This window comes from Zonotrichia leucophrys, chromosome 11, assembly GCF_028769735.1.
Source record: "Zonotrichia leucophrys gambelii isolate GWCS_2022_RI chromosome 11, RI_Zleu_2.0, whole genome shotgun sequence".
Taxonomy (NCBI): domain Eukaryota; kingdom Metazoa; phylum Chordata; class Aves; order Passeriformes; family Passerellidae; genus Zonotrichia; species Zonotrichia leucophrys.
The window spans coordinates 13,741,520-13,768,488 of record NC_088181.1 but is presented as its reverse complement, the minus strand read 5'-3'; the positions used below and the strand labels follow the sequence as shown (position 1 = coordinate 13,768,488).

The window sequence follows — 26,969 nt, the reverse complement described above, 5'->3', positions numbered from 1 at the left end:
TTTGCCTGGTATCCAAGAAACACATTTGGCAATAATCCTGGGGCTTCTGATTACAAGCTGAAAGGGAAAACTTCATTATTTAAAGTACAGAAGAAACTGAGAGAAGCTTTTTCTGTAGTATTCTTGATTGTAGGAATGTAGTCTGTCATTTAATAAAGATAAAACACTGCTGCCAGATCACTGGATGGCAGACACCAGAGAGTGCAAAGTGAAAGTCTAAGGACAAAACAGGGTGATGCAAATTGTTAAATTCTAGGGTGTATTTTCTCTGTGTGTGCATTTTAGGAAAGGGACATAGCAGCAATATTAATAATAATTTAAAATACCCTGTAGAAACCATATTGCTTATTTCTGATTAATAATGTCAGGATGTTTAAGGTACCCTCCCAAGTGAGTTATGCATATATAGTTCACTATGTAATATATATTTATATATATTTGCAATAGTAATTTGCTGTGAATATTTTTATTTCTAGGCAAGTAGGTTAACATCACCTCAGGTATAATTTCAAGGGATTTCAGGTTTCAGGACAGACTTTTAAAAGTACATCCTTTTGAGAGGCTCAGCTTTGCTCTTTCATCATTTATAACCTATATAACAATGAAGTTAAGATTTGTGGCTTTTTACTTTGGTATTCCAGCACAGAACTGGTGTTGTGGTGGTGCAGACTGGTTTCCTAACTAGATTCACTGAACAGGGGAGAAGAGCTTTTTTTGAACTGCTTGTGGGGAAACAGCCTGTGTGTTGCCAAGTGGTTGTTGCCTTATTAAGCTTTAAAACAGTTTGGCTTATATAGGGGAAAAAATCTGAAACCTTGGGGCTTTTAATTCATTCAGTTCTATTGGCTAAACCCAGGAGCAATCACAATTAGTCAAACAAGCTGATCTGGCTCAGGTAATAAAATTACAGTCCATGGTTCTGACATGCTGACAATGAAGTGAGCAGCTGACTTTGGCTGAGGGTGTATATTGATAATTTTGGGTTGAGATGCCCTGGTGGGGTAAGGTCTCCCAACAATAAATCCTCTGTTTCCAGCTGGAGAAGTGAGTAATGAGCCCAGCTGCCCTCCAGCACTGCTGCAGCTCACAAACACTGTACCTTCAACACTGCTGCTCCTGTCAAGTGTGGGAACATGGGCAGGAACAGCTCAGTGCCCTGACAGGAGCAGCTTGGCCAATGCTCTGGGAGAGCCAAGCCTGCCAGAACAGGGAGAGAGGGAGAGTTCAGTGCTGGTTCTGAGCTGACACAGGGCACAGAGCCTGCCCACAACAAAGCAGCAAGATGTGCTAAATCAAATAATGGTTTCCTCCTCCTGCTGCCAGAGCTGTATCAAAAGAAGTGTGATATGGCTAGAGGAGATCAATAGAGGAGGGAGTCATCCCTTACACAATGGCTTAGACATCCTTTGGAAAAGGAGCATGCTGTATTAATCCTGAGAGACAAGTATTGGGTATAAAATAGAAATAACTACACAAGTATTGAGGATCTTTTTTCTATTCTATAGTGTGTGCATGAAGTCTTCCAGAGCTAGAGAGCATGCTCAGAGAGTGCCTGTATGTGGTTTTCTGGTTTTGTAAATTAGGATTTTAATCCTGGCATCTGCTGTTCTCCTGAACAATTAAAGTAAGCTCCTTAGATTTATGCACTTAGATTCCAAACACTTCTACACAAGCAGTAAATAACTTGTTTTTCAGAACAACCAGGTTTACTTTATTCTCCACTCTGACCCAGTATCACCGTGGATAATAATAGCAAGATTTACATCAAGTGGTTTTGTTCTCTAAATACACTCCAATTTTCCTTCCAGTACAAATAAATCTAATAACTTGTACTCTCTAACCTGTATACTGCTAATATTAATTTAAACTAACACTGTTCAGATTAAATTTTTGCTGGAGATAATGATGGGGAAGGGAGGACTGAGCAATTTACATTTTTATATTAGAGAGAAGTACACTGGCCTGGGCACTAATTCCTCCTCCTGCCCTTTGCCCCTTGTTGCTATATTGCAGTGCTGAATTTTGCCTGCATTGGTGAAAAGCCTTCAGCTGGTTTGGTGTACAGCTGTATTGGCAGTCAAAACTCCATGTAATCTAAAGTAGCTCCTTAGCTGGTTGATTCTTTGCCTTCATTTCATGTTGTCAGTCTGAGCAATGAAAAATGTCTGAAATCCTGCAATCATTGCATCTGAAGATCACCTGAAGATTGCATCTGAAGAATCCTTGCAATCAAATGCATCTGAAGATCCTCCTGGCTTGGTGCTTCTGGGAGGATGTGTTAGGAGGAAGATGGTTCTAGAATATTTTTTTCTTTTTTTTCTTTCTTTATGCTTCCAACAAAGAAAGATGGATGTGATCTGGGATTGTGTTTAGAACTTCTTTGTGTAGAAATTTTGGATTTTATATGAAAATAAGTGTCATTGTGTACCTGTTTTAGGTGTATTATGCAGATGCCTCTTGAGTGAACTGATAGCTGATAGCTACCCTATTCATTTTCAGCTTAGTGAGGAGGTGAAGACTATAGGGATTATGATGATATTTACTTTTTTCTGAATGTCATATTTTCTTTTAAATATTATGCTATAACCTTTCTCTCACTGTAGTTTGCTTTGTATGTTAAGGCAAAATTGATTCCTGAGCAGAAATTTGACACAAGATTCGTGTGCTTCTTAAATTTTATGTAAACTCCAGGTGGTGAATGGGATTTAAACTGGTATTTTGTAGAGTTGAATTTCACCTTTATGACCTGGTTAAGGCATTTTTAACTTGATATCAGCAGGTGACTTTTAAGGAGAGATACCTAATAAGAGTTGATCCAAGCTTGACTTTTTTCATACTTGATTTCTAGAGGCTTTGAATAACAGCTGTAAAGAGTAATCCCTGTGTCCTCATTGCCACAAGACTGTTTTCAATATCTCTCACCTCATGCCTGCCTGCTGAAAGGTGCTAAGGAGCTGTCACTCTTATGTCCTAGACTGCCAGTACACCAGATCAGCCCACCATCCTCTCTGTCCCTGGGGCCAGTTTGCCATGATGCCCAGAAATGAAGAAATTCCTGAAAAATGCCTATCCTTAAAGGTTGACTTCAAATATATAAAATTTGGATATTTAATTAAAATTTGAGTTTGAAGTTGTCATATCCTTTACAATCCACTTACACTGATGAGTATTTTAATTTGGACTCTATCAGTGCTGTCAGTCAGACATGCTTGATTCTGTTTGTCTTATATTCCCCAGCCAAACTGCTGGATTCCTTCTGAATATTGGCCAATTCTTAAACTGGTTAAGGAGCTTCTCATTTTCCAGGTGTGCTTCCACAGTGGTGAATCAGGACATGTTTCTCTGCTGTTGCACTTGCTTTTATTTATTAGGCTGGGGATCTTTGGCTTCATTGTTGTATTAGTTCTTGTACCTGAGGCCAGAATTTAGGGCAATACTATACTAGCAGTAGTTCCAGTTAAAAATATTCCTTTAAAAAGTCATGTTTTAGTTGACTTAAGGACTCATTAATACCTCTTACTTTATTGTACTGTCATTATTCAGTGCAAGGATTAAATTTTTTTGCTATCCTTTATCAGTGTAGGAATTGTAGCTGACATGGCCATCAATTCTCCAAAAACATACAAGTACAAATTTCCTTATTCTCCAGTCATAAACCAGTGTAAAGACTGGAAGAAAGGAGCTCCCTGTAAGGCCCAGGGAGCGCCAAGGAAAGTAAACTGGTAACTAAAATGGATCACAGAGCACTGAGAATTGGAGAAGAGCATCATGGTGGAGTGCAGATAGTTTTGCAGGCAAGAAGTTTAATTAGGGCTGTGTTCAGAAGCTTTGATGTGCACCTGCACAAATGTACACTTACATGTCTCATGTCATTATAGTCAAAGCTGCCTTCAACAGATCTTATAAAAACGAAACCAGCAGTTATGATTAGTCCTTTGATAAATCTGGACTAATGCATGAGGATTTATGAGTATTTGCAAAAATAATTATTTGAAAAAATAAAAGAATTTGTGGTTCCAGTTGTGCTTTTAAAATTTAAAAAGCATTTCTACAAGACTGTGCTGTCTGATTTAACATTGTCTAAATTACAGTCTTGCAGTGTTCTTGCTCAACACAGTGCCAGGGCAGCCTCATTACTTCTTTTCTGACCTTTGTCTGTGAGTTGGCTCTGAGATAATGTCCTGGAAGGCTTCAAGGCTAATACATCTTTCTGATTTAACAGGATTTCCTTGGTGTTCCAGACTTCTTGGTTTTCTTTCTCTCAGCTATCCCAGTGACATGTACTCAACACAGCACTACATTCATTAGTGCTGAAAGTGTCCTGCTGATCTCATAGCTGAACAACTGAAGAAAAAATTATTTAAGGAGGACCAATCATCCTCTCTAACTGTAAGAAGTAGTGCAGAAGGTGCATTGTGGTTTGTGTCTGTATCCTTTTAAGACTCTATGGCAGCACAAAGCAAGAGCTGTTTCTCTAACCAAAATTTATGTTGATGATTATAGGAATAGCTTCAGACTATAAATGGAGGACTTTCAGAGATCTATTAATCCTTAATAAATCTCTATTGTCTTGACAACTTTATATGCCAAAAGGTAATTTTTCTTTGTGTAAATACTGGTGTTTTAGAATTCAAACTTCTTGAAGTGAGTGCTTCAGGGGAGCAGCAAGATCAATTGTGCAGTAAAGGGCTTTTATTTTAGCAGAGGTTAAAGAAAGCCAGTGCACTGAAAGCTACTTATAGGATTGCATCATCCAAGTCTGAGATGTCTATAGATAAAAGTTACAATTACCCTCCTGTTTTTCTATTTTCTGTCTCTTCTAAATCTGAGGCAATATTCTATAGGAGGAAAGCAGCTTGACCCAAAACTCTGTGATGTATTATTTTCTCTGGTGCTGTCAGTCACTGCTACATCAGCTGGGAAAGCTGGGGCAGCAAGGTCTGCAGTGAGCTGACTCTGCAGCCCTGCTTTTTCTCACTGCACACCTCCGAGGAGCTGCCTCCAGCTGAGCTGCACAGATAATGATTGTTCCTATCTTTCTGCCCTCATGTGGCTTTGGCAAGCCCTGTGTTCTTCCTGCTTCTGCTTCCAATCTCCAAAGTGTGTTTACCAGCACCCTATAAATTCTAGATCTCCTTTCACTTGAAGGAGACAGGCAAGGAGATGATACAGCTCTTCCTGATAAGCTGTTTTGTGTCATGTGCTTTGTTAGTTCAGCTTTCTTTTATTGACTTTCTATAGTTTGTAGCTTATCTGTAAATAATGCTGAATCGAGAAAAAGAAAACACAGACAAATAGAAAAAGGACTGGTTTTATCCACTCTTGCTTAAAAACATAAGATCTGTATTTTTGGGTTTCTAGTGCTTAGGATATATTATTTCACAGTGCACAACTTGGACAGATGTGATATATGGTGCTTTGCCAAAACAAAGACTGTAACATTCAACTGTCATCTCCAAACCTTATGTTATAAGGTTGGATAAAGTAGCATTGAGACAGACTCATTTTATCAGGGCTGTCTGGAAATAAAATTATCAAAGTAATAGTGATGGGAAATGTTGTACTGTAACTGTATTAGAGCAGCATTGGTAAGCATTTTTCCCAGGAAAAAGAATGCAAAGCTATGACAAAAACACATGAACAAAGCATTACTGATACATCTCAAAGGACAGAAATCATGTGACCTCTTGCTTGGTGGTGCAGATATGAGTAGAATTGGGCACTGTGAGCCCAAAATGTGGCTTTACTGACAAGGGAACAAAGCCTTGTCCTGTGCCAATCTTCCTTCTGCTCTCTCTAGAACCTTCTGCTGAATGTCCCAGAAGCACACAGATGTGGGTGAAAATTTTGTGATTTTTTTTTGGTTTTTTTTGGTTTTGTTTGTTTGTTTGTTTGTTTGTTTTTGGTTTTTTTTTGTTTTTTGTTTTTTTATAGTACACCTTTGCCTAAAGGAGCCATGTTATTCTATGGTCCTGTGGCAAGAAAGCAAGCTGGTTTTTACGGCTTGTTTTCTTATGGAGGTAGAGGCATTCTACAGAATCACTGCTCAGGCTCGAAATTTTAGCGTTGAGACCCTGGAGGAGCAAACACTCTGTAAGCCATAAAACCCCCAAATTCAGCTGTCAGGATCTCTGTAGAGTTGATCACTTGTAGGAGTAGCAGGTGGCAGCACTATTGCAGCTTTGTGCCTCCAAGAGCTTCCATGTTGGCAGCTGCCTGCTTTGCCTGTGTCCTGAGCTCCTCTTTGCCTAGAACATGAGTTTTTATGAGCACCTGAAAGCAGGGATTGAATTTATCATGAAAACTACTCATTTCCACACAGTCATTATTTATGTGACTAGATTTCTCAGAGATAGTATGTTGCTTACACAAATAACTGCTCAGCTGAGTAAGTCATAATGTATTCCTTATCGCTTGTCAAGCAGCTGGTTTCTTCAGTTGAAAGAAACTTAATTGCCATAATTAATTGCAATATTAATTATTACACTGTCTTGTATTTGAATGTTGTCACTAGCAATAAATGTAAAAGGGCTTGAGAATCATTAGGCAATTATTTATACTAGATTTTACATGCTTCTTAGGTTGCTCTTAAAAAAATACCAATCCTCAAACATTTCCAATACTAGAGCAGTTTAAAATCTATTGAATATTTAGTTTGTTCTCTCGATATTTACTTAAAAAAATAAATCCATTATTGAGGTATGCTTTGAGAGGATAGGGATCATCTCTGGAGTTCAGAATTTCTATTCTATTCCTCTCTTTCCCTGGGAGAGCAAAAATGTGTGCGTAGCCTTTGGAGCCTGTTGTGGCTCAGGATATGCAGCAGTGCAACTCGAAACCTTTCATCTTCTTTTTTTAATCTGCTTTCATAGCCACAGGTATAACTGAAGCATTTTTTTCCATTTTCTCTAATTTTCTGTTTAGTTTCTACAAAGGCAAACTTTTCTTTGAGGCTTTAAATAATCCATTTCTAAGATGCTCTTTTCTTGCAATGTTGTGGGCCTTTTTTTGACAGGGAATGGACTGTTCTGTTCAGTATTGCAATCTAAAACATCCCTTCCTGCTGGAAAGGCTGCTTTTACTTTCTACCTGGGCATGACACAGAGAAAAGCTGAGCATAAGTTAAAAAACAATAGATTTTTTAAAAATCAATTAATAGATCTAAGCCAGCAAAGGGAGACATTTCAATTTAATATCAAGTATAGTCACTAACCTTTGCTGCCATTCTCTGTGAGCATTCCAACCTTTAGAGAATTGTGTTGATTTAAATTGAATTAAAATTCAAAGTTACTACAAAGTCAGAATTGTTGATGATGCTGTACAGAAAATGAACTTGCTCTTTTCCCCACCCTTTTCAGGTTTCAGCTAGGTTCTGGTTTTGTTTTGCTGGCTTTTTTTCTTCTGAAAGACAAAGGGAACACAATTCCCTGGCATTGTTATTTGCCTCTGGTCCAGAACAGAGTTCAGTCATTCCTGTTCTGCTCCTTTCTGTGTCAAAACAGCTGAATCTATTTTGTGACTTCTTTCTTTTCACTTCTAGTATCGTCTCTGATAGAAGTGGGAGGAACTGTGCCCACAACCAGATGACATGAGTGTGCTGTTGGCCAGGAAATGGCAGTTTAAGCAGTAATTTGTTTACAAATGTTTATCTAGAAGAACATGACCTGAGTAATGAATGTCACCTGCTCTTATGCTGCCAAAAGCTACTGGCAGCATAATCCCTATAGCAACAACAATGCCAGTATTATGGGTGCAGAAAATTGAAATCTGTCACTAATGTACCTGGTGTATTTGCAATTTTGTGTGAATAGTTCTGATTTAAAAAAAAATCTAAATATAATTTACTCATTAATAAATACATTCCATTTGCTCGTATTTCAGGATCTGGATAAAAGAAAAAAAGTAAAGAGAATTTGGACAAGATGTGATAGCTGTGTAGTCAGGATCCTGCTAATGTGTTCAGATAACTTGACATTTTGGCAAAAAGTTGTATTTAGCTTCTTGCTGTTCTGGTTGTTCCCTTTGTATGGTTTTAAATCTGATTTTAAAGAGATCTTGTGATTGAGACTTGTCAGAATCATCATGCCCTGCATTGTGAAAGGGACATTGTGGTCAGATTTTGTTCTGCTCTTCATTGCTTGTATGCCAAAGCACAATTTTATTGTTTCTTAGCACAAAGGAGAGTAGTGGTTACTCTTTGCCCAGAGACAGCAGGAAGAAATCACATGGAAGGAAGTGGAAGATTATTAAACTGTTTGGGAACTGGCTAACTTCTGTGTGTTGCTGTTTTCTTTCTTTCCTCTAGCCTGGCTAACTTATTTATTTGTATGTGGCTTTTTAATACTCCTCTTTCTTCATTGCTGTTTTGGGTTTTTTCTAAGCTGGGAAAGTAGCTGTGGAAAAATTGCCAGAGATTGTTTTGGAGGAAAACGTAATGACAAGAATGCAGATTCCTGATGCTGTCTTGTTTCAGGAGCACACAACAGTCAAAAGTTGAAAAGATTCAGGTGACAATTTCATGTCTGCTGTAACATTTAGAAGCAAAACTGAATTTTAGAGGAAACTGGTATTGTCACACCATTGATAATATTTAGGCAGACAAATGCATTTTATTACTGCATCAATTAAATTAATAGACCAATTGGATAATTTGATCTCCAATGCCTCAAACAAGAAAACACAGTTAGCAATAGTGGGAAGGAAAACCATGACTCCTGAGAGGAAAGCTATTGTTCTGCCTTTTGGAACTTGTCTCCATCCATATCCCCATCCAAGCAGGGTAATTTTGTGATATGATTGTAGTACAGCTGTGTACTTAAAATTACACTTCCCAGCTGCAGACAAAACCTTGAAATTGTTGAAATACTTGAATTAGAAAGGCACAAACAGAGATGCACCTTTACTCCCAATCTTTACTGAATGATTTCTGAGTCTGCAGGTGGAGTGGGCACAGGAATTAGGTACTTGACCCCTGAGATTTTTCTTCCATGGCAATGCTGTGACTTAGTTATTACCAGAATATCTCATCATTGCAAGTAAGTTTTTCCTGTCTGTTCTTTGCTTATTTATTTTGCCCTCAGGGTGCTTTGGGTGGCCTTTGGGAGGAGCAGAAGCCTTTGTTGGATGCTTATCAGGATGTAAAAGGAGTTTTGCTCTTACTTTGACCACTGATTGCCATGACAAATCTAATGAAATAAGTGAGCTGCACAAGTTCTGTAAATGCAATAACAAGTATTTATCTTGTCTCCCCATTCAGTCTTGCTAGGAAAATGAGAAGTCTGGATGCAGTAAATAACCTTTCCATGGAGATGGGAAAAATAATTAATGTAGTTGTAAAGAGGGCACAGCATGCCTTTTTCCTTGAGCCATTTCTGCTTTGGCCCCTTGACCTCAAAGCCTGAAAGGTGCATTAATGTAGCAATTCACCAAACTGCTGTCTAGTGAAAGACTTTTCTGAAAGCTTCTCTTTTGGTAGGGGTGTAACAGAGGCATCCTTCCTTCTTGCAGAGTGAATCAGAATTTAGAGAAATATATTTTTTATGTTCTCTTTCCCTCTGTATGAGCTATGTCTCCAGCTAAAAGGATTTATTAAAAGCCTTTTCACTTGTTTGTGTTCAGGAGAGGAGGGAAAAGTTATTTCTTTGATGTTCCCAAGGCTTTCCACGTAACTGGATTAAAATCTGAAGCCATGTCAAGGAAAAGCTGTGACAGTAATGTACCCTAATTTGTTTCCCTGCAGATTGATGTGATGGTTATTCAAGCTTACCTCTCTCTTCAGTTGTTTGCACGTCTAATTTCTAGATAGTCATGCATTATTCATCTTTATGCTGATAGTAAGCTGCTAATGAAACAGGAAATATCTAACTCTTCTGCTGTATTTTTCACAAGATCCTTCTTCCTCTCCCTTAAACATACTTTTTTAAATTTAGGTTGTCCAAGATGAAAATATACATATTTGAAACATGTGTGCATTCTTATAGGGTTGCTGGATAACTGTTTAGATTGTCTCCCCTATTTGTGGCAGATATTAATGGATCAGTATTTTAAATTATGGCTACAGGAACACGACATTGTACTTACTTATGTTTATTTGAGTTGGAATATGAATTATTATCTGCATGCAGACAGCAGAGAGCAGTAGTCTGGGCTTGGTCAGATAGTGTGAAGGACAGGGATAGAAAATAATTTCATAATCAACAGCTTTAATGGATGATAATGCTGTAGGAAAAGGCAGAGCTGGCTGGCTTTGGCAGCACATTCAATCTGAGGGTACTTTTGGTATTATTTGAGCTAACACTGACATGAAACTAATGAAGATACATTTATTTAGATGTGCTGTGTGCAGACATTACCAGGCACATGGCCCCATCTGATGAGAAAATAGGTTTAGCTATTTTTTGAAATGTTTGCTGCTGGAGCAGGCTAAAGAGGACAATATTCTTGAATAATCAGATTTGTTGGTGCTTAAGAGGTTTTTTGCACTAGAAATGAGGAACTTGGTGCTTTATCTACTTTATGCCCCATCAGGATCATGAGAGATGCAGCTCTGCAGCCAAATGCTACAGTGTAAAGCATTCAGGGGTGTCAGGAAAATTAGACCCAAAGATGGGGGATAAACTTCACTGGTAATAAATGAAACAAATTGTGCACTAGAAGATTGGGTGTTTCAGTGATGCTGTAGTGTTTCTGAGCTCTAGAAAAGTAAACCTATTTTCAATTTGCAGCTTTCTATTGGCATTAGAGAGACACATGAGTTATGCCTTGGGTTACTTCCACAATTCAATTTCTCAGCCCTTTGTAGGCTGTGGTTGTGTAGTATCTGTTCTGATACTTTTGTAACCTAACCTTTCTTTGTTTATACTTTCCTACCTAACTTTTCACTTTCTACAAGAGGTTGCAACAAAGATTTTCATCCAAAATCCTTTTAAAAATAGTAAAAATAAGCATTAGATCAGATGTGGCATTTTGCTTAGGTAGCTTGGCTGCTGGGAACAGAGAACTCGGCTTCATTTAATTTGCTAAATCGTCCTTCAGTTTTTCAACTCTAAGCATTAGCCATTAATATTCATACAAAGTCTTCCTTAAAAAGAAAAAAATCAATAGGCACATCTAACCTTAATAAGAGGGGTTTGCTATTAATCAATAGGATCACTACCATAATGAATTACCCTTCAAAACAGCACTCTAGATGTTTGGCTCTGTCTTGAAATCTTTCAGCTTGAGTGTACTTTTGTGTAGAAAAGTATTCCAGAACAGTCAGTGAAGCTAATGTCTATTATTCATAGTGCATCCAGATCCTGCACCTTAGCAGAGTGTGTGGGGGTTTTTGATGCTTTTACACTGAATCTGGTGGATTTTATATTAGACCCTATAATTTGACTCCTGTCTGAAAGAGAATCAAAGCTGTATTTTTTTCCCCCTGGATATGTCATATTGGGTATTTCTGTTAAGACTGGCCTGGGGCCCACAGGTAGGATTGTCATTCAGTTCAAATATTCTCCCATCAGTCCTGGAAGTGCTTCCATGATGAAAGAGGGGAAGGCAGCCCCATGGTTAGGCAAGCAGGAGCCAGGTTATTACATCTTCAAATACCCAGCAGACAAGAGGTTCTGCTTTGGGACAGGCTTGGCTTTCTGCCACTTCCTTCACTTGGTGTCAGCTGTTCTTTGTAATTTAACAAGGCAACCAAACAAGCTGCAGTTTCTTGCAGTTGTACAGAAATAATATCCCATTATACTCAGTCTGAAGTGACTGTTTCTTATCTTTTGGGGTTTTTGGCAAGATTAATTTCTGTGCAGTTCTATGGCAAGGATAAGCCATGACCTCCAGTTCTGATTCACATAAAACTAAATTCGATCGCATCTGTTTCCCTCAGTAAGTGTGGTCCTTGTATGATCTCTCTGCATATTTTTCTTTGGTTTTAAATGATGCACAAGCTATGTAGGAATAGGAAAATTAATGTAGAAATAACTTTTTTTTTTTTCTACTTCTTGCTGATGTTTCCCTAAGCCTTGAGGGCTACTTCTTACCTTGAGCTCCTTGTTTGGTGTAGTTCCTAAAGAACAGTTGGGAGCCTTTTCTTGTTTTCTGGAAAAGAAGTGGGTTTATGCTTTCTATTCTTCTTGTTCAGCATTAGTATTTTTCAGCTGCAGTAATGTTACAGGTGGTGGTAAAATGTCATTAAATCCTCATGTTACACATCTGGCAACTTGTAATGGAATCTATTCTCTGAATGTATGTAGTGCATCTTTTTGTGCTTTTATAAGTTGGCATTTACACCAGGTACTTCTTAATTTTAAACATGGTCATGCAATATTTAAATTTACTTCTTATGGCTCTGTGGGCAAAACTCCACACATGCTTTAGAGAGCATTTTATCTTATAATGTTGATAACTGAAAGAAAGTTGGAACTACAATTAAAAAACAACCAGGCCCACCAAACTGTATGTTCTAACAATTCATGAGCCATGTTTGGATTCTGATAGTTCAAGTAAAGGATTTCTTTTCCTTATGCTAATGTCTGTCCTTGCTTCTGCTCTGTGAGGAAAGTGTAGTACAGTGAAGCTTTAATAAGTCTGGATCTTAAAGGCAGAGAACTTAGTTTTCTTTTATTCCTACTTCTCTTTAGTTTTCTTTTATTCCTACTTCTCTTGCACAGATTTGAGAGTTTGTGTTCAAATGTATTAAAACAGACAGAATGTAGAAATGTCTGGGAGAATGTGATAACCTTAGGGGTCACACAGAGCTCTAAAAGTTACCTAATATATGAGGTTATTTTAAGTGTCTGTTGCTTTTGGGTTGTTTACTATACACTTGAATGATACATAGATATTTTGTGCTGTTTTTTATATTCCAGAATTTCCTTCACTGTTAAAGATAACATTTAATGATGGCAGAAGATTAAATGGCCTGTGCAGAATCCTTTGCCTCTGGTAAGTGAAAAGCAAACATCTTCATGCTACTAGATCTCTTTGTTTTTCATTACTACAGAAAAATTAAAATTATTTGACTTGGCCTCAGGCCTTCAATTGCTCTGTTGGGTTATAAAAAATACAGTGAGGAGCCAGTAATGAGTGGTATTCCTTATGTACCTTGGCTGTTTGTTCTTTACAAACAGAAGATTGATTACAATGGTTAAGAGACTTGGGATTTATTGACTTGTCTTCCCAGGAATTTTTTATCTCATAATTGCTTTCAAGAGTATTTTCCTGCTTTTTTCACCTCCATTAACCACTGAAACATCTTTTCCTATAATAATCAGTAGTAGCTGAGAGTGCTAGCCAGTAAACTCAGTCCTAACAGCTGAGTTTACTTATAATTTTTTATATAATTTATAATTACTTTACTAATAATTTTTCCAAATTATTAGGAGTATTTGAAGGTGCTTACTGAAGCGAGGGAGCCTAAAATATTAGTTAGGTAGAATGATGGACTCTACTATCTTGAGGGTAATTCAACTGCATTGGGGGGTAATTGTATCAGAAATGTCCAGTGATTAATATTTGTTTGTTTCTCCTTTTGTATTTTAAACAATGAATTCTTTACCTGTCACCTCCTGTCCTGTCTCTGCAAATAGCTGAAGCCCTGGGTCCCTGTGTTATTCACAGTGAAGGTAGCACTTATTACAGATGTGTTATGAGCAAACCTGGGGCAAACAGGATCTGCTCACAAAAACCACAGCCCCATTTAATGCTGATATTACTCCCCCCTGAAACACTAAACCTTGAGTATTAGAACACTGCTGTACTTTGTTCCAGTTTAGCCATATTCATTTGAGGTTAAGCAGATAATCCTGTGAGCTTTGAATTTCCTTTGTAGTTTCTCACTTCTCTGGTGGAAAATAAGCTGCAGTACAGTCTCAGAAATGAACACAATGTTTCATCTCTCAAATGCTGTGGTTCAGTGATAAATGCAGGGTAATCCTTGCTCCTAAATAACATTTGCAAGGAACACAGAAGTAACTTTATGTAGGTGATTATAAACTTCAAGGCTAATTATAAGTTGTAATACGCATGTATTTCTATATATGAATTAATAAAATACTGAAATAAGTTTTAGCACGTAAAAGATGTCTAGGAAATCTGTGTTTGGAGTGAGAAGTATTTATCTGGGGAAAGTGATGTGATGTGCATCTTTTAAGAGCACTGACATAATTCCATTTTTCAGAAGGACTGATACAGATTCCAAACCAGGAAATTATTTTCAATTTTTGAGTATGTAGGTCTCAGGTGCCTATTATTTGGTTTATCACAATACTTAGTTCTTGAACAGAATTTGGCATGAAGGGTTTTTGGGGTTTTTCCATATACAAGCTATTACTATAAATTATGACATGTTAGTGGAAAGAGGTACAAAGACATCAAGTTTGTTTCTCCCTGAGCCTGGCTCTGAAGAACAGACTTACAAAAACTAATCTGATTTATCTGGTATATGGTAGATTATCTTCAATAGTGAGATAAGAGGGAACAAGTTGACCATTCAGAAATTACTGTTGTTGACTTATGAAACAGATGGAAAAGAGTTTTTGTTAAGCTGATTGTGTAAAATGGAGTGTAGCAAAGGAATTTGAATATGAAAATAAACCTGTCACAGAATATTACAGCATATTGACATGTGATTTAAGCATTTACAAGGGGGACTGATGCTGTACAGAGATGCTTATTAGATATCACAGGAATGATTTTTGCAGTTGCAAAAATAGCAGCTTTTATATTGTTAGATTGAGATGGGTGCTGTAAATACTAATTTTCAAAGCATGAATCAACTCATCCAGGTTTTTGATTTTAAAATCCTTTCTCCTATTATAATTAATATTCAGTTCTAGCAGCGTGATCTCAGTGCAAAATCAGCTTATCTTTCAGGCTGGCATGGATTAGGAATCTTGTTTTGATAAAGAGTCTACAGACCTGAGCAATCATAGCGCTTACATGTCAACTTTGAAATAAGGACATGGAAAAGTAAATGGGCTCACTGAGTTTTGCTGTGAACAGATACACAGAGCCTGAGCATCCAGGAAGCTCAGACTGTACCTGTGGCTTGGTACATCCACATGAATTCAGTTGCTCCACAGTAATTTACTCATCTTCCTAGGTATATGTGCTAAATATTTTAAATTTTTTTAACCTTTTAATTTACTACTTGTGCTGTTGATATTCTTTCAGATAAAGGATTGCACTTAGTTTGGAAAATTAAATGTTGTGATCAATGATGTAAGAACTTATTTAGGGACAAATTTGTTTTACAAATAAGACAAACCTATTCCCCTCATTCAACAGGTTTGCTGCTAATGCACAGAATCCTTTGTACCAAGTGAAAAACAAAGCAAAGCATATTTTAATGACAAAAAGATTCCGTGAAGTGTTCACACTGTGACAAGCACCTTTTCTTGTAAATCAATGACAGTTCTTTTCATAACCCTTCTTAGTATTGGTATATTAAAAATAGACAGTCATTATTGCAACGTGCCATAGGAATTTGTAGACACTGTGAGGTCATCTTGTCTCTAGCAGACAAGAGAATCCTGTGCATTTTAAGTACACATTGGTATTTCTGTGATCACTGAGGAGTCAGGAACAGCAATAAACCTGAGTTTCCTGTGCCACTGCCATCACCTCTGTAAATGCAGATGTCTCCTCAGAGAACTGCAGGAGTTGTGAATCACAGTCACTTTTATTTTCATGTTGGTTGTAGGTTTACTTGTACAACTTTCACCAGAATTCATTCTTCATGTTAGTTTGTTCAGATAATCTAACCTACTATGATAAAAGGTAAAAATGAGTTAGAAATCCCAAAAAGTGGTCAATGCTGTTGGTCCTGTCCTGCTCAGTGTGTGTTCCTAGTGAGTGTGCCATTGCTAAGGAGCATTCAGTGCTAGCAGAGGGCATTGCAGATATGGGTACAATGGAGTGCAAAATCAGAGTGCTCCTAGAAATGTATGGATTTAAGATGGACACAATGGTGTTCAGATACTGCAGTAGTATGAAATGTGACATTTTTCACTATTGCCCAAAAAAGCTTTAAGACCACACCATCAGCTTCAACAGGACTGAGACTGCCAAACCAGTGCTAGATTCATTTTCTAGATGTGTCAGCTCTCTGTACTGTGGTACACAGCAGCCCACCCAGTTAGCTTTTCTCTGCAGTGAAGGGAAGTTGATTTTAGTGCAAGTGCAAGTATGGCTCTAGTAGTTCTGACTCATTTCTTAAAGCACAGCTCAGTGACTGAAGCCCAGCCTGCCATGGGCTGTGTAGGCAGATTGGTTTTCAAACACCCCGTGGGATTTTGGAACCAGTTATGCTCAAAAGCCAGGACTGGCTGTGGGAGCTCTGCTCTGCTCTGGGGCAGCCAAAAGGCAGCTGTGTTCTGACCATGTAATCACAAGGCTACCACAGAGACTGAAATATTACTCAAACCATTTGGGAACTTCTTCAATTTCCCTTTTCTCCACACACTTGGGCTCTGCAGGCTTCCTGTTTGTTTTATTAGTGCAGCTTTACTGCTCAAAGGCAACATAGCTTGGGAAAGAGTAGGGATCATGTTATTTTTAGCACATGGATAAATACACCTAAAAAAGAAAACTCAGGCATGCAAACCTAGCATTTACAAGTTATTTGGATTAGAATGACCCGTGTAAAACTACATATTACCTATTGAAAGAATCTGGAACTAACAAACTGTCACAAATAGCATGGTGTGTCCTATAGGTCATGGTGAGATATTTCATCCTAAGATCAATGAGAAGTAAATAAAATCTGCCAAATGTTTTCATTGAATATTCAAAAATTTTCAAGTAACAATTAACTAGATTTTTTTACATTTATTTTCTGCATGTAGTGCATCTAAAAATAAAGTCCATTTTCATTCATTCAAATTGAAATACATTCTGGGACCAGCACAAAAACTGGCATTAGGGTACATCCAGCCTTGTGGGTCTAAGATAAGAGCTGATTAAGTTCTTTTTAAACAGGAGACACAGGGTTAATTTTGAAGTTGGGGATTGCTGAAGAAAGTCAATTCCCCTTTCTTTTTCCCCTTAAGTGTTGTACATTTTAAGCATTTAAAAAATCTTTATCATTCTAGTGAAAATCTGTGATTACAGCTGTTGTTCATCTTTATTTCAAAGAATTTATTTTCAGTTGCAAGAGTCATAGGTTAAGACTTTTTTGGGGCTTTTTTTGTACTACAGTCATCACAACAAACACTCTGGTTTGACATCCCTCTGTAAATAAAGGCTGTGCCCAGTGCTAGCTGGGGGATCAGCTTTAGTCAAAGGTTTCCTGTAAACACAATACCCAAATAAGCTCAAACTGCCCAGGGAAGAAAGTGTAGGCTAATGTGGAAGTCAGGACAAGTATTCTTGGCAAATTGTGATGTGTGCAGCAACAACTGCAGGTCAGTCAGAACTGCTAAGAGGGACCCTGAAAGAAGCCTGCTGTCCAGTGCTAGATTGGGATTTAAGAAAGAGGCTGTACAGTATCAAACTATATAAAAAGCTTAAAAACCACAATGAGAATATATTTTAAAAATTTTCTTCTATATTGTAAAAATTTTTAAATTAGGTCCAAACCACCATTTAAAAAGGTATGAAATGTGCAATTTTGCAAATGGAAACAAGGGGCACAAGAAGGATTCCATAGGGGTTAATTAGAGTTGCTTTGTGATTTCTTTTTTTTCAGTTCCTTCATACACCCAGTAATCACACAGACCTCAGAGCAGTTCTCTTCAGGCAAGTAGGACATGAGCTAAAAGTATCATTGCTGATTTCAGTAGGGAAGATTGGCTGCAACAAGGAGTAAAAAGCTATTTTAAGAGACAAATGTACAGTACAATCTATTTATGTAAATACTTGGAAAACTCAGGAACAAAATTGTTTCCTAAGTACAGAGCTGTGAAATCAATGTGCCATATGGAGCTATAATATATGGCAGAATATTTTAAAATCCTAAACCTTCTTGAAAGAAAACTGTTGTAAAAGCCTGCATCTAGAATAAAATGACTACTCACTTGTGTTTTAACTGAAAGCTGCAAAGATATTTCCACATGTACTAAAATGATTATAACTTTATATTGTTAAAAGGCAGTGACCCTTTTCACTTATTTCTCACAAAGCCTAGAGTGTGGAAATGATAATTAAAGGCAAGTGAAACAGATGGCTGTAACATAATTCATGAGTCTGAACTGGCACTTAACACTAACTCTACTTTCAATTTGACAAATACAATAAGACACCTATGTTGACATACACATAGTGCACTTAACTACTTTTATTTATGCAAGTGAGGTATTAAAATTGTCTTGAAAAGCAGACATCTAAAGAAGAGTAAATGGTATGAAGAAGAGAACAGTAGTCATTGCTTTCAGTGTTCAATGATTAGTAGTTGTAGGGTTTTTTCTTCCACCATCCTATCTGATAATTTCCATGCAAAGTCTCCATCTTACTCCTCCACTAGATAGGTAGCTTGGGAAGATGGGAGGAAATCCACCACTTTTCCAGCAAGAATTAATTATGAAGACTGGTTTTGTGTTTTGGAATGAAGTATAGTAAGCTAAAAGTGTGTGCATCTCACACGCCGCGTATGGTACACCTTTAATATATACACTGTCATTGTACATGAGCACTTTGTATATACACCGACACCGCCTTCAGCAGGAAGTTAAAAGTCAATAGATAATGAACCTTGTGCTGTATCTTCCCTTCCTCTGACATAAATTTCACATGGAATCTCCTCCATCACCCTGTCTTCTATCACCTGCTCGGGGCAGTCGTGAGCTTGCTTGAAGGTGTAAGTGCTTTTCTTGAATGTGCTGTTGAAGGTTTTCATGGGCTGGGGCTGTGCGAAGTCGTTGCGGAAGGGCAGCTCCATGGAGCTCAGGTTGCTCCTGCTCTGCTTCATGCTGGAGGCCTGGGAGCCACAGTGGTGGTCGTGGATGCATCTGGAAGCTGTTGAAGGGCGGCGCAGCTTCTGATAGTTTTCAAGTTCCTCTGATAAATCTGCCAAATCTGCAGAAATTTCTTTGTCCCTTAGTGAGAACAGTTCATAGTGAGGAGGATCAAAAACTTCCTGGAAACCAGTTTTATTGAAGGCAGTCTTGCAAGCCATAACCTTTTTTCGAGGCTGCTTTACTTGCACTAGAATTGAAATGATGAGAAGAACTAAAACTATCCCTGTTGTGATGCCAATGATTGTCCCATGGGTTTTGGTGATTTGTTCAAACAATCCAGTTCTTTTCTTTTCTGCAAAGGAAGAAAGTGATTATGACAAGACATTTATTAGTTTCTGCACTTTTGATAAGGTATTTAAACAAAGCAAGACTGTATTGAGATTGCCATGCAAGTGATAAAATTACTTAATGGGACTGGAGACTAGAGCTGTATGTCAATGGGATTTGTCTAATTCCCTGTCATTAGTGGCTACCATATGATAATTCAGGATAATTCAGTGGCAGGTGCAACTCTGTGAACCAGTGCCTGCTGACTCAGCTGGGATGAGCCTTCCATCCTGAACCTTTACTGATGTCTATATTCCTAAATCCATGAGCTAAATAGGCTTAAATTAACCTTAAATAGCTTTAATCCAGCTACAGATGATGTTTTTCTTACCATGGTTGGCTCCTGCTGGTAACATTCTCAGTGATGTCAGTAGAAGAAAACCTAGATTTAAAACTGTCTCATTCTTCTTTAAAAGTGAAATATTATCAGAGATAAGAATGACTGTACTGTTGTAACATCTCTTGGAAATGTAATGGCTGCGTCTATTGTGTGAGTCAGTTACACCTAATTCATCACAGGGAGCTTTAGCAAAGCTCTTATTCCAGTTCTAGGAGTCCAATGATGAAGTTACTTGAAAAACAAAAAGGTAGGGGGATACACCAACCAACCCAAATCATCTGGCAATTTTGGCTAGTACTTCATGTGAAAACACACAAGATGGCAGCATCAGAACAAGATGGTTTTCCATATTTAAAATTTTTATTTGAAGATTAAAGTTTTCCAGTTGAACTTCTGTTCCATTAATGTTTTGTCCTGGGGGACTGAGAGATTTCTACACTGCAACACTGGCTAGTGGCAGAGAAGAATTTAAGACTATGAAGAAGAAAATGTCGTAGCCTATATCTTGCATAATGTTTTCAGATATCTGGCTCCTGGCATCTGAATAAGTGTGTTATGTACCTAAATACCACACACAGTGCATGGGGAGAGTTATACACCATCATGTGTTATTTGAAACAATCCTTATGCTGAGCAGAGACTCCCAAGGAGTTGGTTAATAAGAAATTTCATTTCTGCTTCAGAGCTTGGGCTCCTTTGAGCTACTTTTTACCTCTGAAGTGAAGGAAGAGCTCTCCCCTTGTCCTGCCTTAGATCACAGTGATGCCATCCATGGTGGGAGGCATGAATTTCACTGCTATGGCAGTTCTCTTGTCTGCATCTAGGTTTCTTAATTCTTGGCAGATATTTTAATCAAAAAGTTGTTTTGCAAAAGGCGATGTCTTCGCCAGTCTCTTAAAATAAATTGCACACAACTGACTTCTCTATCAATTTTTGTGTTACAGGGCTTAGGCATAAGTAGGTCACAATATGCTCAGATTTATGCAGCTATTGATATGGACTAAATGGGAACTCTGGGTGCCTGCAGGAACTGAGCACAATTGTGAGCAGCTCTTTCTAAGGCTAAGAATTGCTTATTTGGTTGCATCAGTCTCCCTTAGCTGGCAATGTGGCTCTAAGTCTTCAGCTGTCTCTTCATTTCTGCTGTGCAAGTATTACAGCAGAATTTAGATTGCATTCAACATAAAACATGATGGGTTATTCAACATCAGATACAGCAATTTACAAATATTGGGAAAGACACAGTTCTTATGGAATTAATTTTTTTTAATACTGCAGTACATTAGTGAAGTGTGAATTCTAGGGGAGAGTCTAGAAAATGGTAAAGATGGGAAAGAGATCTAGAAATTAAACTTAAGAGGGAATATTGAGTATTATCAAAGGTAAGGATTGTTTAGAGGAAGCTTAGTTTTACATTGCAAACTTGGGAGTTATGGACCAGTTTTGTTGACTGGAAAACTTCCACAATATTACATTAGAATATCTACTAGTGGTGTGAATTTCTTTGTTTACCCAAAATGCAATTAACAAGTAGGGGTTTTGTAATGTTTATATGCTTAAAAAATGCAAGCAGAATTTTTTCATTGAAAAGAAATTTTCTTTCAAGACTTTCTATAGAGGAGGTTTTGACCTTTTCTGCAGGGTCAGTTTTATTTGAAATGGAATACATACTTAAATCTTCTGGAGTTTTGTGTTCAGACCTATTGTTGCCATTCTATTTGTCAAAAAACCCTAAGCAAACAACTCTTGTGATTTTGTTCTATTGTTTTCTTTAGCAAGAGAAATGGTTGACCTTAGACTGGTTTTGTTCTAACTGACAATTGAGTTATTCATGAAGCACAGGAGAATGTCTGTGCTTTAACAGAATAACAATTTCTTCAAATTATGAGAATTTTTCCTACAAAGCCTGATATTGAAACAAGTCTTTACTGTAGTTGTAATGATTGAAATAATACTCCCAAGCCATGTTCTAGAAGCAGGAATTTACATGTGTCTGTATTCCATAAGTGTTTTTTTCATGCTCCCTAACAATTCCTCCTTCCTCCCATCCTTCCTCACACCATATACAGCAGCTGAATTTATCCTGAAATAGCCTGTGATTTACACATCTAAACAAATGTTTTAAAATTTGCTTTGAGGACTGTTACTTCTATTTCAACCCTGAGAGGGTTTTTGTGCTTGAAAACTTAGTTCTGTGTTTTTTCAGCTCTTTATTTTTATCTCTAAAAGGTATTACCTATCCCTACAATCCTTGCTTTATTACAGTTTAGAAATTGATAGGATGCAGCCTCAAAAATACTAAATTCTAGTTCTTATCAAGCTGATATCCTTTTAAAATAGAGAGTATGTGCTGAAGAAGAAGAAATTTAGTTAAAAGCAGTAAGAGCAATATCCAGGATGCTTACATGTGTCCTGAGTTTAAATAAAAAATTTGGAACACCTTCCTGAGATTAGTAGAATAGCTGTCTTCAGCATATTTCCAGGAAAAAGACATTTCATGACTTTCTTGAAAGGCAAACTGACCAGCCTAGCTCATAAAGGCTGTGGTTTGCACTATATTCACCTCTGCAGTGATTCTCATCCCAAGGGTATGCACAGTTCTGGATGCCATTGCAGACTAAAGAATTATTGATGCACATGTTGCTATGGCAGAAGTAAGTGTTGCCTGAGCAGGGAGCTGCAGGAGAGAAGAGAAAGAAAACATTCAGAATTTTCAGTAATTGATGCCTCGCAATAAAACTACTAACTTTCTGTATCTGGGTTTTTAACATGCATTCTTCCTCTCTGGTTCAAACACAATCATTTCTCTTGCACGTCACTATCTGATGCTTTTCTCTCTCCATGTAATTGCTTTCAGCAATTTCAGTGTTATCAATGCTACAAACCCATTCTTGCTCCAAAGGGGTAGGGAGCAAATAGAGACAGTCACAAAACACAGATGATGGAAGGAGGTTTTAGTATGTGTCTTTAAAAACTTAATACTTAAAAATCCCATGCTCACTATCAATGATATATTTATTCTGGAGCATCTGCTGTGTGGATGTTGTGAAGCACTCCCTGAGCATCTGCATTTAGAGCCCATTACTATCTTAAGGCAAATCAGATTTCAGCTGGTGGAGGACTGTTTCAGTAACTGCAAGAGATTTCAATAACTAGAGGCATCTAAGTCATTCCTGCTTGTGAATCAAAAGCTCTTGCATCCTCCTATTAGAGCTAATGCAGGGATTGAGAGAGCACACTTTAGCTTTTTATGTATCTATCTATATATAGCCAGAAATCTGAAGAAAGGAATTAACTAGAAGGCTGACCCATGGTTTTGTAAGTATTTGTTACAGCTCCTTGACATAAGAAAAAAGATATTAGAAAGTAGTGACAATTCTTTCCAGGGTGTTGTATCATATACATAGGGAATTATTTATAAATTCAGGGCACCAAGAAACCAAGGAATTGGTTTTCCCTTTGTTTCAGTAATGTGGTATTTTATCATGGAAATGTTTGTTATTAGTGGAGTCACTTCTATACTAAACAGCAAAGATGTGTGGTAGACATTCTGCTATTTGGTTTCACAGAAAGAATGTGTTCTTGAGCAGTCTGGATTCTCTGAAACATCACAGGAAACCCAAAGGGTACAGCAGAGGGAATGACTGCTCCTGAGCACTGCATTTCTCACTTAGTCATTCTGTTAGGCTTCAGAATCTCAATGACAAAAAGAGGAGCTATGCCTAAGAAAAAAAGAACATTAAAAGTTATAATTTTGATTTTGCATTCCTAAATTAAATATGTACTGACTTTCCATGGCTTACTCCACTGAAGCTGGGTAACTTACACTCATTGGTTTTAAGCATTTGTATTTGCTGTTACTGCTTAACCCTGGCAATCTGGCGAGAAGTTCCATACAAAAACTTGCTTTAATTGTAGTGCCAGTATGAATACAGAACGTACTTAGAGGGTATTTTGGAACAGTTTATCTATGTAATCTCAGTGCTTCAAAATGTAGCAGTAACCATCTCATCACCTCCTTGCTCAAGTGAGTTGAGAGTGTGATTGTTTGGAGAGCAGCTCTAGCCTGAAGAACACTGCTTTAAAACAGGGTCACTCCTTTGGAAGGTTGAGATCAGGCCTGTTCTGTCAGTTATGCCATAATGTAAACATATTAAACATATCCTCCTTCTCATTTCCCTGAACAGCTGAATTTTTCCTACAGTTCTGTATTTGGTTGATGAATTCTGCTGTTGCTTCTCCATCTGCCAGCACAGGCTCTATTTTACATGTTTGTGTAGTCCCTTTAAATTTTTGTGGGCATGGCTTTTGTTCACAGTTCATGAAGATGGGACAAATGGACTCATTTTCCTTTTGTTTGTTATTTGGGGAGTTTGAAGTCTAAAAGTCACAATGGTTGATCAATTCCAGCCTAGGACTTCAAGGACATAGCTGGTCTCTTACAACAGCTGCCCAAAAATGGTGCAATGCTCACAGTGCTCTTTGTATCCAGCATTACTCATCTATTGAATCAAGCCAGGAATCAAATACATTGATTTTTCACATTGCTGTTAGCTGAATTACTTATTCAAACCTGCAAACAGTGCTAGGTGTGTGTTAGGTGACTGTCATGCACTATTAGTTCATTTATGGAAATCTTTCCAGAAATATTGATTGTTTTTATGGTTGGCTTCATGTAATTACAAATCATTAGCAAGGCAGAAGAGAAAGATAGCTTAACAATCTGAAAATAAGGTAAGCTCAGATTCACTTTTTTCAGTTAGATTCATTGCTTATGACTAGATTATATAAGAATACTTGAAACACTTTACAGCCACATACTTTTCAATGGCCCTACCCAAGAAAGGCAGTATCTCAGGTAAATAACAATAACCACATACCTTTGCAGATGTTCTTCTGCCAATGACTTTTGAGTTGCTTTAAACTTATAAATTTGGAAAGTTATCTGCCTTTAGAAGTATTTCATATTTCAACCTCTTGCATTAAAACCCCCCCACAACCCCCGCCCAAAAAATCCAAGCTCAACAACAACAAAAAAGCCACTCCAATAATTATAACATAGACAATTTCCCTGGCAAATTCATAGCATTTCCTACATTGAAAGCTAAAATAACTTGCACTATCACCAATGTTAATGATTGTATTGAAATAAAAGCTAGTGGAAAGGCAGTTATCAATTTTTGCAAGCTGTACTTAAAACTGACATTTATTTAAATTCTGAATATCTAAAGCTTATTAAATGTTTCTTGTAGGCTAAGCAATATTCTAGAGCATGCAACTGTTCCTTACTACCATGTACTCAAAGTAAGCCAGAGTCTATTTCTCTTATACATATCGTTACTTTAGAAAGGTTGTTTTATAAAAAGTAGCTTTTCTCCTAGGTTAAAATTCACTGTTTTATGGAACATAACATAAAGTCTACCTGTTACCTGTAACCTGAACTTTTGTGCAAGTTAGTGACCAGGATGTCACTCAGGACTGGCTACAGACATGTTCTGTCAGAAAAGTTTTTTTTTTTTGGTTAGCAAATCTGTACTGTTTATTCTTCAAGCAGAACTTTTTGAAAACCTTTAGCACCAGCATAGGTCTGACTTCTTGAAATGGGAATATTTCATTCAGCTCTCCCCATATATCTCAGATGTGTTCTGCAGTTCTGAACCAGTCTGCTTTAGTGCCATATAAACAGCACTGCAATGGTTCTGCAGTGTGGACAGTGTTGTCTTCTGTAAATATGTGAGGCAACAAAATTCCATTCAGGTATAACACCTCTGGAAGAAAAAAAAATCTCACAAAAAGCCTGCCTTCAAGAAACATCTTAATTTACAATGAGAATAAAAACTAACCCAGGCTGAATCCAAACAAAAATCCAGATGGCATTTACAACTCAGCTTTAATTACAGGCTTCTTGAGTAAACTTGAATTTAACCACTTGTCTATCACTGGGCAACACCACAGGGCTTTGCTAAGCGAGCACATGTGGGGTCCATCAGAGCCAAATGCAGCTGAGGATAAGGGAGCAGCTTGGCTGGAGGGGCTGTGGGTCCAGACCCACAACTGAAGACAGAGCTGTGTTTAGGAAGGAGAGCAAGACTTTACAGGATCAGTTTTCTGTTCTTCTGAACACCCAGAGTAGCCTTAAGAAGAGCCCATTGTGGTGTCTGGCAGGGAACTGGGTGCTGGTGGGAGAGCAAGCTTCAGTCCCACTGCTGTCTTTTTGAAATAAGTCTGTGCTCATTTGTAAGGAAGGATGCGTCTTTGTGAGAAGGATATAGCCTAGGGCAGTATTGCTGAATTCAAATGGAAAATAAACCTTTTAAGGATGCAGGAAAGCTTTTCTTCAGGAACCATGTTAGAAATGTAATAAAGCAATTATCTAATTTACCTGCCAGTATGTGAAGGAAACAGAAACAACCTTTTTCATGTTTTCCTGCTGCTTACTAAGAGACTTGAGCAGGAGAATGGGCCCTTTCAGTGTACTCACGATCCACAAAGGAGGTGAAGAGCATTCTGAAGCGGCTCAGCCTGCTGCCCTCATCGGCCCACATGCGCACCACGCCCGTGCCCGTCTGCAGCGTCACATCGTTGGCCACCGTGCTGCAGAACTTGGCCTTCAGGTTCTCAATGGAGCTGCTCCCGTCATACACAGCCACGAAGTTCCTTTTGCACTCGTTGGAGTGCTCCATCTGATAGTCCAGAAACCGCATGTAGATCTGGGAGGAAAGAGGAATCAATGTTTTTTGGAGATGAAATACAGAGAGGAGAGTTGTCTTTCTTAGCAAATCTTGAGTAAGATGTTTTCTTCCCTTACACATAAATGTAACTCCCACTTCACAACACTTTTAAACTTAGATTTTCTCATTAGATGTCCGTGTGAAGCATTACCTGACATTTGTCTTGGGTATCCATTTCACTTCTCCCTGTTCCCCAAAACAATCTTCATTTAAAAATTTACTTTATTTCTGCTCCCTTTGGAAAAATACTAAAAATTTACTTTATTTCTGCTCCCTTTGGAAAAACACTAAAAAGCGACACACTTGGTGAAGAAACCCCCAAGAATTTATGCTAAATGTGAAGTCTGTTTCTCTAGAAAGAGATATAAGGAATGCATAAATGTACTGAAATAATTTTTAAAGTATTTTGACTGTTCTCTTTCCTTTCTTTCTAATTCATAAAAACAATGTTAAAATATAGGGGAAGGAGTCTAGTCAGAAAAGCTCTGAAGTAAAATAAGGAAATTAAAATTTATTGCTTCAGAATGAAAGCTAATTACTGAACCATAGCTGTGTTATGGAAGACACAAACCATGAAGTCAGGAGTAATTTGAATAAAAATGGAAATGAGAGAGAAGTAAGCTGGCT

General features: G+C 37.7%; 1 protein-coding gene across 1 annotated transcript in view; it reads right to left on the bottom strand.

Annotated features, from left to right (window-relative positions):
- Positions 1-18,250: 18,250 nt before the first annotated feature.
- Positions 18,251-26,969, bottom strand: part of NETO2 (neuropilin and tolloid like 2) — a 30,194-nt gene continuing 21,475 nt past the window's right edge. The window contains exons 7-9 of the mRNA XM_064723509.1: positions 26,093-26,321; positions 22,175-22,288; positions 18,251-19,236 (exon numbers count right to left, since the gene is read on the bottom strand). Of these exons, the coding sequence (XP_064579579.1) occupies positions 18,656-19,236; positions 22,175-22,288; positions 26,093-26,321 (924 nt within the window). The 3' untranslated portion in view covers positions 18,251-18,655. The remainder of the gene's footprint in view (positions 19,237-22,174; positions 22,289-26,092; positions 26,322-26,969) is intronic.